A 12450-nucleotide genomic window follows, 5' to 3' on the forward strand; every position below is an offset into this window, starting at 1 on the left:
TCGATGCCATGACGTGCTCCAGCACCATTCGGTGTAACGCAATTCCTTTATTTCAAGCGGCATCCAAAAATCTGAAGTGTTAATATATTATGCTTAAAAGAATATCGCACGTCAGTCAGAACGTATCAAAATATTACTGTTTGACCAGTAAAATGAAATATCAGCCAATTTCTAAGGCAAGTTATGTAAAAGATCAATGAAGCTGTCATTGGAACAATCCTTGAATCTTGTGACTTAAAAAGAACGCATTCAGTCCATGGCATTGAACATGCCCAAGTCTGTGCTTTATAGGGACAAGCATGAACGCAATTAATTCTCCTCGGCACCTGCGCCATCAGCGAGTAGCGATAGTTGCACGCATGGTTCTGTCCTCTCTAGGAAAATAGCCAAGTTATGTGGCAAAGGTACTTGATATACTACAGATGAAGTTTTGCAAACAGCATGAAATGAAAACTGAAGAACAAGTTAACTGAAAAGTATTATTCACTTAATATTACAAATCTTTATAGAATATTTTCCACTCATTTCAGGCCATTTAATTTCTCGTTACCGTAGCACGAAGGTGCTGCAAAGCCCGCGAAGCCCCTGCTGAGCCTGAGCCGGGCTCAGCGAGGGCTGCAGCGTCCGCACCTCTGGTACCACAGACACCACCACTTCCCAACCGCCAGCAGGATTTCTACAACCGGACGTTTGTTTTCGTTTCTAACAGTAAATGTTGCACAACGAATTTGTACAGTTATTTCATTGGCATTTCAGTAAAAATAAAGTTATGTTTGTATTGAACTGAATTGGTGGCAGCGCTTCTTTTCAAATAAGCATAGTAATATCACTCATCAGATGTTTTATTATACAAACCTATTTCAAAGAGGCCTTTGGTTCAATCTTCATGTCTTACAGGGGAAATTTATTATTAACTCAAATGATATTACTTTGATACTGATGTATCCTTATTATTGTTTATTAATAAGCTGATAACAGTAACATAGAGCCTTCCCTTCCCCTTCCTGCCCTTCAGAACCTGCAAGGCCCTCTGGCACTTCTCTCTCCGCTGGGCAAAGGCAGCTCTTCCTCCCTGTATTAGAACGGCCCTGCCTGCCCCGCTCTGGCACCGACAGCATCAACCTCCCGTGTGCAGAGTGGGGGGTTTCCACGGACCCTCTCGCTCAGGCGGTTTCAGCCCACGCAGCCTAAAGCAGCTCCGCTCCCCGGGTGGACGGGACCACAACGCGCGGTGCCGGGACGGAGCCGCCCGGGCCGCGGAAACTGCACCAACCGCTACAGGCGTCTTTGCTGAAGAATTCAATACCGGATGCAAAAAACCTACGTGCAATCAACTGTAAATGCTCAGAGAACATTTCACCTGTAATGAGAGTATTCGGTGAACAGCAACCCCACGAAAAACACTGTTTCCCAGAGTTTGCTGGCACTCCAAGTCCCCACACTGAATGACTTGCTACCCAGACTTCCGAGACTTATTCATTCTCATGAAAGCCGGGAAGTGGAAAGGGGGTTGTGGAGTGTTCGAAATTCACATACAGGACTGGGAAAGCAGGAAACTACCAAAACCAGAATTAGACCCCCAAGGCAGAAGGGCCCCAAGCGCGGCGCCGTGCCCAGCGCCGGGCAGGGACAGGGACAGGGACGGGGCTGCGCGCCCACACCGCGCCGAATCCAGCCCCGAATCCAGCTCGCCCTGTGCTTCTCTGGAAAGAAAGGAGTTGGTAAGGGAGTGAGGAGGAGGTGGGAAATGTGGGAGCTGTGCACTTGTTGCTTGGCAACAGTGCACTGAAATCGAAATGAAACGATAGGCACGGATGCATCATCCAGGTTGTTCTAAACATGCTGGTCATTCAGGCCATGATAAACATAAAATTATCCACCCTTGGAGAAATTGTTTGTTCCGAAACAACTATTTAGCATTTCAGGCCACTATTGTAAATATCCCCAAAAGGTCTGGCACACCTTGCAGTAGAGATCTGCTTGCTTTGGGAGGTCAGAACTGCTGCAGGCACAGCTGCGGCCTGCAGCAATAACTCAGAGGTCTGGATTCCTATTAATTATTTGGGATATCAGCTTTAAAACTCCATGGCAGTACTTCAAGATCAATATTTTTATTTTAGTAACAGTGTAGGGATGAAAACCAGAAGAGCGGTGGCTTCACAAGTCGGGTTGTTGCCCAGGAAACAAAACATAGAGAAAAATGACAGAAGGGATTCGATTTCACAGCACAAGAAGAATATCAACTGATCCAGATACACAGTGGAATGACTCAACAATGCCCTAGCAACAAGATCCCAAACCACCAAAAAAAAAGGAAAAGAAACCAAATCAGGACACTCACACCATGCTGGCAGCGGTCAAAGCGGCGGCCGCACCGCGCGGTGACACCGGCGCCAAGCGCCACAGCCTCGGCCGCACCGCGCGGTGACACCGGCGCCAAGCGCCGCAGCCGCGGCCGCACCGCGCGGTGACACCGGCGTCAAGCGCCGCAGCCGCGGCCGCACCGCGCGGTGACACCGGCGTCAAGCGCCACAGCCTCGGCCGCACCGCGCGGTGACACCGGCGCCAAGCGCCACAGCCTCGGCCGCACCGCGCGGTGACACCGGCGCCAAGCGCCACAGCCTCGGCTGCACCGTGCGGTGACACCGGCGCCAAGCGCCGCAGCCTCGGCCGCACCGCGCGGTGACACCGGCGCCAAGCGCCGCAGCCTCGGCTGCACCGCGCGGTGACACCGGCGCCAAGCGCCGCAGCCTCGGCTGCTCCTCCCGGCCGGGCTGCGGCTGCACCTGCTCGCGAGCACAATGACCCTGAATCTCCTTTGCTCAAACAGGGCAGGAACGGTTCTCAGCAAGGAACACGATTGCTATGGAAACTGGTCTGAGCACACTCAACTCCATGGATCTTACAGTGTGCTCACTCAAGAACCACATCCAAATACCCAGTTTTCAGCTTTACAACTACCAACATGAATATAAAGAAAATTCCTATTTTGTTTAGTTATTTATTTTTAAGAGAGAGAATTGTGGCTTATTTCCCTATAAACGAATATTGATCTTGGGGTACTCCCGTCGAATTCTTCAACACTACAGCCCACTACTCATTGCTCTGAGTTACTACTTTCCACAGTACGGAAGACTTAAATCTTCCCAAGTTTTGCCTTACTGGAGAAACAAAGTCCCCTGCAAAGTTCCCACGTCAACATCTGCTCTTCATGTTGCTTTAGTGATATTTCAACAGATCCCAACCATTTTGAAAAACATTGTATAATTGTATAAGTTTAGCTATATTTCCACAGATACTCACACACTCCTGGGTGGAAAAACTATGACAGTTCTGACTCAGGAAACAACTCAATTAAAAAATACCGTCACCAAAACTTGACAAATGAACTATTTGCTGAGTCTTGTCTGCTACAACGTTGGTGTCCCTTTCTTATGTATCCTATGTGTTTATTTCAGAGAGGAAGGTGAGAGATTCCTTACCGCCGAGCGATGTAGTAGAAAACAGGATTGCCAGCTTTTGATGTCCCGGCTTGGTAGAAAATATTTAATGTTTTCAGTGCTTTGAACTCCTCTTTCTCGTGCACCTGATGCCTGAAAAAGCAGTACATGGACATCAACATCGCAAAATAAAAACATACCCCAAACCCTCTTTATTTGCATCTTTCAATGTAAGTATTAAGTTCGCCCAATCCCGAACCTTTGTTAAATCAAACATTACTGCCATCTCTGGCTCTCAATTTAGTTTTTGGAACTAAAATCTACTTGAAAACCTAGAAAGTATATGCAGACCCAGCCTTTTAAACTCCCCTTCAAAAGGAAAGATGGAGTCTTAATAACTACTAATACTGCCTTACATGCCACAGCTTAGAAACCACGACAACCTCGTTACCTTGTCATGAACTCCTCGAATTTGGAGCTAGTGAGATTTAAGCTGGACCAGTGGGTGTCTGCCACGGGTTTGTGCTCCGGAGGGCCCAGGTAGGCGAGCAGAGTGGCCATCTTGTCGAAAGGTCGTCTTCCAACAGCCTTGTGGTCCCTAGAATGGCACATCACTCTCAAGTCCTTCTTTACTCAGCAATTCCTATTATTTTTCCCACTACGCTTCCTGACCTTGAACAGGCTGGGCTTCTCTTTTAAAATTTAAAAAAAAGTTCAACAATGACATAAGGAAGATGTTTGTTACACATAGAACTTTTTTTACAAGAGATACATCAACTGTCCGCTTGCACAACAGGCTGGCAGCAAACACGTTGGGCACGTTCCCAAAAACGGCTTGTCAATAAGACAAAAGTTTCCAAACATAAGGCTTTTAAGCCGAGATATTCTTCTCAGCGATAACAACAAAAGCATCTGAAAGTATTGCCAAATATTCATTTCCCATCAGCAACCAACTCCCTTCTTGATGACACCCGCACAGCCGTACCTGTTGCTGGAGAGGTACTGGCCGATCTTCTCCTGGTTGTTCCACAGCAGGCGGTGCAAGGCCAGGACGTTGCCGTCGCTGATGAAAGACAGGCTGTGATTGACCGTGTCGCTGGCGGGGCAGTCGGACGCAATATCCAGGAAAAACCTGGAGTTCGAGACCAGAACACCCATCAGCGTGCCAGGGAAACGCCGAGCGGCCGCGGCGCGGAGGGGGCGGCTGGGAAGGTTCCGCGCTCCCCCGCACGCGCGACACCCGCCGGGGGTTCCGCAGGACCTACCTCCGCGCTGCGTCAAAATTGCTCTTCACAAAATCATTGAAAGGCCGCATATGTTCTTCTTTTGTGAAGAGGACGTGGTTGGCAATACTCTGAAGTATCTAAAAGATAAAAAGATGGTGAAGACACATAAAGATTTAAGGTACTAAGTGTTCTGGTAGCCAGTGTAACTTCACTGCCAGAAACATCCACATTAACTTGTTGTGAAATCTCAAGACCAAAAAAAGGCCAACAAGCCAACTAATTCAAAACATGTTCACTTCAAAATATTTCCCTTCACATGCTTCTAAACACTAGAAAATGACTTCATGTATTTACAAACTTTATTTGGGTTTAGGCCAGGAAAATAAATTGTCTTTCCAACCCACTGTTTATTAAGTGTTATGTGATGGTTGCTACAAAAACATACAAAAGTTCAACTAAATTTTCTCATACAAGTCAAAGAACGGAACTAAATCAGGTAGAACACACAATGTGGGCAAATAAAAGTATTTAGCGATTCACCTTCGACATCAGTTTCAGTCCCCTCTCAATTCGCGGCGGAGGCTTTTTGTCCAAAATCCCGGCCTCGTACGGGGAGACGATGGCGGGGTTGATGAACCGCAGGAACATGGCGCTGCCGACCGCCCCGATGCTGTTCTGAGGGAACCGCTGGCTGACAACCTGCGAGGTGGAGAGTTATAAACAACATGTTTGCATTAAAGACAAGGGAAAGCGAGCCGAGCAAAGCCTCGCATGGCAAGCCAGCGCTAAGCATCTTTTCCACGCCAAGCTCAGGACACTTGAGAGGCAGCCAGGAACTGCCGGCCAGGGCCAGGGCTGCCGGACACCCCCCGTGATCCTCTGCTGGGCACCCCCCGCGCTCCTGCTCTGCCAAACACCCCCTGTGATCCTCTGCTGGGCACCCCCCGCGCTCCTGCTCCGCCAAACACCCCCTGTGATCCTCTGCTGGGCACCCCCCACGCTCCTGCTCCGCCAAACACCCCCTGTGATCCTCTGCTGGGCACCCCCCGCGCTCCTGCTCCGCCAAACACCCCCCGTGCTCCTGCTCCGCCAAACACCCCCCGTGCTCCTGCTCCGCCAAACACCCCCCGTGATCCTCTGCTGGGCACCCCCCGCGCTCCTGCTCCGCCAAACACCCCCCGTGATCCTCTGCTGGGCACCCCCCGTGCTCCTGCTCCGCCAAACACCCCCCGTGCTCCTGCTCTGCCAAACACCCCCCGCGCTCCTGCTCTGCCAAACACCCCCCGTGCTCCTGCTCTGCTGGGCACCCCCCGCGCTCCTGCTCTGCCAAACACCCCCCGCGCTCCTGCTCTGCCAAACACCCCCTGTGCTCCTGCTCTGCCAAACACCCCCTGTCCTGCCAGGGTGACACCGCCAGGGTGACACCGCCAGGGTGACACCGCCAGCGTCACTCATGCACACAGACACGAGAGCACGTTTGGGAGTCAGTGAGCACTAACTGAGCGCAGCCTTTTCTTCTGAAACAAGCAGGTCTTCCGTTTGCGTACTCATACGTTCACTACTGAACACGAGAGCCTCTCCAGCAATAAGACTTACGTTGTGGTTTGACAAGTCATTTTAAATTTGTGGGAAGGAGATATTTGTAGAAATACTCCTCAGAACCATCGCAGCTCAACAGATTTGCCAAAGGGGGAACAACCGACTGCGCCGGAGCGGGCAGCGCCCTCTGCCACACACAGCGCCCAACACCAGCGCATCTGCCCACTACCGAGGGAAAATACTGCCCTTTGCTATCTAAAAAATACTCTAAGATGTTGTGGGAAAAAATAAGTCTCCTTTCTTCTAGGAAAACCACTCTGTATTCTGTTCTCTAGATATCTTTCATTTGACCATGAAAAGTTAAAGATAAAACTCCCTGACAAAAATAAAGTTCTTAAATATGCTCCATGTGGTTCCATAAAGATTCACTATCTGTATGTATATTTCATTATGAGTAAGAACAGTTAAAGCAAGTCAAATTCTACCTTCTCACAGAATAAAATTAGCAAGCTTAGTATTTAAAGTTATATTGTTTAAACTAAATCGAAACCAAACAAACCCCATTTTACTAAAGTAATTAACAACATAATTAGTTCAATCTCCCATCATGCTGCTTGAAACAGACAAAGCCGTTAGTACACAGATAACGGATCAAGAATCACGGGGTCAGTAGCAACTTCATTCAGTTACCTTGTGGTGCAATTACTGATCCTATTGTCTTGTGGAACACTAGTTTGCACACAGATTTTGCAGTTAAACATGATCACAGCAAAAAATAAGGGAGTGCTTAATAACAGTGTAAATCTCCATTCTGCCTCTGCTTTGTTCACACTTTCTGTTTTGAGGTCACTGCCACAGGATCAGTCCCACGGCCTACACCCCACACAGCCTACACCCCACACGGCCTACACCCCCCCACGGCCTACACCCCCCCACGGCCTACACCCCAGCGCTTCAACAGCCGCCTGCGGAAAGCAACAAACCCGCTCTTCTCAGGAGATATAGAACAAGTACCAAACTTTAGTGCTTAGTCAAAGGCAAACAAAAGAAAACGTATCAGAACAAGCCACAGGAGCCGTTGTTCACTCAGCACCCCCGTGTGTCAGTCGCCCTCCTCCCGGCTGCAAGCCAAGCCAGTTATCCGCCAGAGTACAAACACTAAACAGACTCGGATTTGCCCCAAAAGCAAAGAAAACATTTCTGTTCCGCAGTTTTTAAACTGGAAGATGGTGGCAAGGGCAGAGGAATCAGAGCATTAAACACTGAGCAGTAAGGTTAAAACGTCTTCGGTTCACTCAAATAGGCACACAGAGAATATTTTAAATATAACTTAATTCCAGTGTTAATTGAAATGAAAGCTATTTTGTGCCAGAATTAGTAGAATGATTTTACAGTGAGGTCAAATAGACTGAAGTGAAGATGTTTTGAACAAACAGCAAGAGATTTCTGTTGTGCTTTGAAAGAAATGGCTAATAAAAAGTCTCCAAACTTACTGATTTTTTGTTTTCCTTTTTTTCTTTTACGGTAGCTTTATTCAGTAGAGAGTGGCAAGTTGCCTACAGAACAGAGATGAGCACAAACAAGTCACAGCACCAACTACATACAGCAACAAAAAACCAATGTTGACTTGTACATAAATTACACAGTAAAATGTAACAAACATAACCAACAGAAAATGAAATATATAAACTAAAGACTGATGATGGAGTTTTTATTCCACAGTTGTATTACATCTTATTTACAAAGCACTAAATACAAAACAAGCAAATGTTGCATTTCAATCATTTCTACTATTTCTGGCTAGATGAAAAGTCAAACCACATTAATGTGCTCATGACATACAATATTGGGCTTTCAGTGTCATATTCAGCTTTCAAATGTATTTCACCATCCCTAAATAATTTTGTTAGTAAGAATAGCCAAGTGTTACACCTCTGAAATACACAGGACTTTTAAAACAAATTTAGAGTTTTAAATCTTCCCAATGTTTCTCTGTGTGTCCGATTCAGTCAGAGCTGGAACCACCCGTTACCCCTCGGGGAGCTGAGCGCTGCGGGAAAAGGAAGAAAAAGCCCAGCGGGTCCCCAGGAATTTATTCTGGATTTCCAATCAACATACTGACCTGATTGTGCTTCTTCCTGCATTTCATGTAAACGCAAAGGGACCCACCGTGAAGCATCCCATGCTCTCACAGCTCTCAGCTCCGGCACGTCAGCCGCGCGCCCTGGGCGAGGGGCATTTCGGCCTTGGAGCTCAACCCACCCCCTTCGGATGGGCTGTGACAGCCAACGGGCAGCGCCGAGAACCCGAAGGCACCGGGCACGCCGGGGAGAGCCGGCGCCGGAGCCGCTCGGGACACAGGCCAAGGAGAAACAAAACCAAACCACAGCCACACCAACACCCCCTCAGCCAGCAAAAGCTGCTCTGCTAACCAGGCTACATGTGAATAGTTCAAGGTTGTGCAGGACCTATCAATATTTAACCAAAGGTGCCTCTGCCCAGTTCCTGACTTCACGTCATCTCTCTGGAAGCCGTCACACACACTCTGCTCATCAGAATATTGCGTTTAAAGCAAGTCAGATTTCCACCTCTTCATTAAGAAAAACCATGGATGTTTGTATGGTTTTCATGAGGTAGCACAATGTCTTCATAGGAGTTACTTTGACCAGGCTCGTCTGTGGCCCCCAACACTCCTGGAAATACATTACCTGACACGAGCAAGGGTGAACCCGCCACCGGAGGACGGTTCGGGATGAAAACCCTTCACTTGGGCCCTGTTCTGGCAACAGAAAGGCCACCCAGCCTAGACCCCAATATCCACCTAAATACACCATTTCCATAACGTTGGCTACACGTCATTTCCAGAGCAGCACACCTGATGAGTATTTTTTGCACACACATTTACTTTAGAACTTAAAGCATAAAAAGCCACTGCAGAATTCAGTCTCAGCTGCACCACTGTTTGGGATGGAACACATTCACCTTATAACACATGAAGTTACCTTATAAAAATCACCTATTTGGTTCTTGTGATAAAAAAGGATTAACACCCCCCCAAATCCAGATTTCAATTGTACTTTCTTTCAGATAAAGTCCAGACTCTTCAAAACTCTCTGGAATTTGAAAGTACAGAATGAGTTATTACACTATTTGTGATGAACAAACATTTGCACACAAATGTATGTGTTACTAGAAACAGTAAAGTAGTAAATGTTGAAGCTGAGCATCACTTAATCCCACTTGCATATATGCCAGTAAATCATCTCTTTCAGGAACAAACTGTCCGTGTTACTAAAGAATGAAAAGCCAAGAGCAAAGCCAATCGACTTCATCCTTCCCCAGCAATGCCCACTGGGGAGCACCTTTAGCAATCCCACCTCTTGTAGGAATTAAAAGTGGTTTGCAGAGAAACACTTTCAATGACACTTCAATACTCTCCCAGTCAACCTTTGCAAGGCCACGGCCTCTTGAACTTGAGGAAAACCAGCTTGACCTCCTCATTTCACATTAAAAACCAAACACAACCGCGGGCAGGTGCCCACCGGAGCAGGCGGCCTGCGGGCCCCGCTGCACCAGCGCCCGCACCGGCGCCCGCACCGGCGCCCGCACCGCGCTCGCTGCGGCTGGGGAGCCGCAGCCAGTGCTGCAGTCGCTAATACAGCACTCGCTGCAATAACAGGACTAGAGCACGCTACATGGAATTCTTTACTACTCATCATCAGTGCACACAGCTCAGAATATCTGCTTTTCTTGCTTCACTTGAGACCTGAGATTTCTACTCCGCGGCTGAAAAGCCAATAGCTCTTCCAGAGCACTGAATGGAGATGCCAGCTCAAGCGCTCGGCCATGCACGCGTCTCACACCAAATACAGCCAACAGCATCTCCACATCTCTTTCCTTCCATTATACTCAGCTTCAACACACAGTTTCTAACATTTAGGGCTTGTAACTCCTGTGGTCACTGAGGACCATAGAGGTGTTTTCTCAGGAGCATCTTGTAACCTGCTTTTCTGTCAAAGGCAGAAAGTGTAAGATTGTACCCGCCTGTACTGAACAACTAAATAGTATTCCTGGAGCACTAACCTGAATAATACATTTCATAGGCATTTTTTTGAAAAATTTACTTCAGAGAGAAATGCTCTTGAAGAAATCGCCTCTATTTTTATGCAGAGAACAACTATCCCGAGCCAGTACCTGCACAAGCAGCTATTCCATTCACAAAGTTAATGCTTATCAAAGGCACAATCTGGAAGACTTCTAGAGAATTAACTAACTTTATTTCTGATTGAGTTGGTCCTGTATAGAAAGCAAACAAGCGCTGTCTCTACACTCCGCGCAGTTTTGTTTTCTCCCAAGCCAGCAGTGACTCCCCTGCCTCCCGCCCCTCCTGCCTTCCCTGTGGAGGGATGAACTGACAGAAGCGAGTACAACCATCACCTCTCTGCTTAGTCTTCAGTCTCCCATAGAGATGTAAAGCAGAGATTACCGCTGCTTTATTAGGTCTGAGTTTCTAGCTGTGATTCAACTCCTTAAAAAAAAAACGTTTAGTGACCTCCTGATCGCAAACCCAAGTCTTGAATCACCATTCAGTCCCTATGTTTAGATTCCTGTCATTCAACAAAGGTCTGAACAAAGTCTTTAACAAATGCCCACTATGCATCCATTACCGGACCAAGCTCTGGGCTTGGAGCATGATAAGAGCCAAGGCCAAAGTCGGGTGCAGACGCCCGCGCAGGCGTACCTGGTACAGGCAGTGGCACACGCTGCGCAGCTGCGGCGGGAACTCCGAGGAAGAATTAATGATTGCATGAAAAAACTTTTCTGTCATTTGCAAGAGACTCCGCTGGTTCTCCTCAAGGCTTTCTGCAGGCTCCAGCCTGAAACAGACCCACACATGTATGACCGGCAATCAAACGAACGATACCAACTGTACTTACATGTTCGGCAGTAACCTTATTTGCCAGGGTCAATAGAAATCTTATGGAAATACTTAGGATCTTTTAGATAAAAGTTTCCATCAATATTTTAAACCCTATAAGTTACAAATATGAGGCCACTGAAATCAGTAACAGACAGCTGTAAGTGGGGCTCTCTCACGCCATTCCATACAAACACACACATACGTAATTCCAACTGATAACTGCATTATCAGTTTAATAGTCGCTCTGAAAGGAATTTTTGAGGCAGACACTGGTATTTCAGAGTTAAACTATTAAGAAGAAGGCCTGTCTTTTGGTAAGCTACTTGAAAGACAAATACTTCAAGTTTTTCTAAGAGTTAGAGATAATTGAAAGCAACAGAACAACAGCTACCAAATCCAAGTCTTGAAGGGATGTAAGAGGAACCGAAGCAAAAAAAATCACACACAACATGCACGCATTCCATCTCGCTTCTGTGATTAATCAATGACCTAAAGCAGATGCGTTCTGGCTCTGCTGGCCATCCCCACATTAGCAGCCTACACAGAAGGAAGAAGTAGCAAGTAGGAAAGAGGTCCTGCAAGAGCTCTCTACCTTCCTTACTCTCTCAGGGCTTAGAGGACATGCAGCAAAACTCATCTCGCTGTGCTGGACAATCCTCCCTGCATATAAGGATTGCAGATACAATTAATGGGTCTGGCAAAGGGAGGAGTGGAAAAGTATGAAAGTATGAGAAAAATATTTGCAACAAGGGAAAAGGAATCCTATGACATTTACAAACACAGGGAATCGTGTTCACAAATAAATACGTTTGCTTCCCCCCCTTGAATCTCAAACCTTGTTGGATCCACCTCAAAGCTAACATGCTGCCATTCAGAGGATGTGATCACAGTCCTTAACAAAGGTTCCAAAAGCTTCTGCAAATACGTAGCACCATATACCTGTGTACACAGAAAATCAGAACGGGTGGCAAGATTAGCACAGCAGCTCACGGGAACGCTCCGAAATTCTCTAAGTGTTAAGAGAGCCTGAAAACACTTGACTTCTTTTGACATAAGCCAGATTTCTGTAACACTGGTCTTTCTATATTATAGTCTCATTTCTGAAACATAACTGTGATCAACTTCTGTGTATTTAAATTCATTTCCAATTTAGAGAAAATGACAGGTCACTTCAATAATCGCGATAACCAAAGGAGATTCTTTCTTACGGCACGCTCGCTCAACGCTCCATCTCCGTACACAACTTTTTAAACTGAAATGGACGCACAAACGAAACCTCGGACTTTGCCTCCCGTCCTCTAATCGCTGGTTACAAAAGGACCTT

The 12450-nt window shown here is 47.0% G+C and overlaps 1 protein-coding gene across 8 annotated transcripts in view; it reads right to left on the reverse strand.

The window, feature by feature from the left end:
- The window catches only part of NF1 (neurofibromin 1), a 70218-nt gene that overhangs the window by 32857 nt on the left and 24911 nt on the right, over window positions 1-12450 (reverse strand). For 4 of the 8 annotated variants that reach the window (XR_014185665.1, XM_082068664.1, XM_082068663.1 and 1 more), the window contains exons 29-36: window positions 11962-12065; window positions 10947-11082; window positions 7699-7761; window positions 5207-5365; window positions 4706-4803; window positions 4426-4572; window positions 3892-4038; window positions 3483-3593 (exon numbers count right to left, since the gene is read on the reverse strand). Coding sequence is in view for 7 of the 8 variants with exons in the window: in XM_082068664.1 (XP_081924790.1) it covers window positions 3483-3593; window positions 3892-4038; window positions 4426-4572; window positions 4706-4803; window positions 5207-5365; window positions 7699-7761; window positions 10947-11082; window positions 11962-12065 (965 nt within the window). In the remaining variant the exon portion in view is untranslated. Of the gene's footprint in view, window positions 1-45; window positions 375-878; window positions 1321-3482; window positions 3594-3891; window positions 4039-4425; window positions 4573-4705; window positions 4804-5206; window positions 5366-7698; window positions 7762-10946; window positions 11083-11961; window positions 12066-12450 lie in introns of those variants that run through there. The other 4 variants (XM_082068666.1, XM_082068665.1, XM_082068669.1 and 1 more) reach the window with 3 other exon arrangements.

Source organism: Streptopelia decaocto, assembly GCF_964273445.1.
Source record: "Streptopelia decaocto genome assembly, chromosome: 18".
In the NCBI taxonomy this organism is placed as follows: domain Eukaryota; kingdom Metazoa; phylum Chordata; class Aves; order Columbiformes; family Columbidae; genus Streptopelia; species Streptopelia decaocto.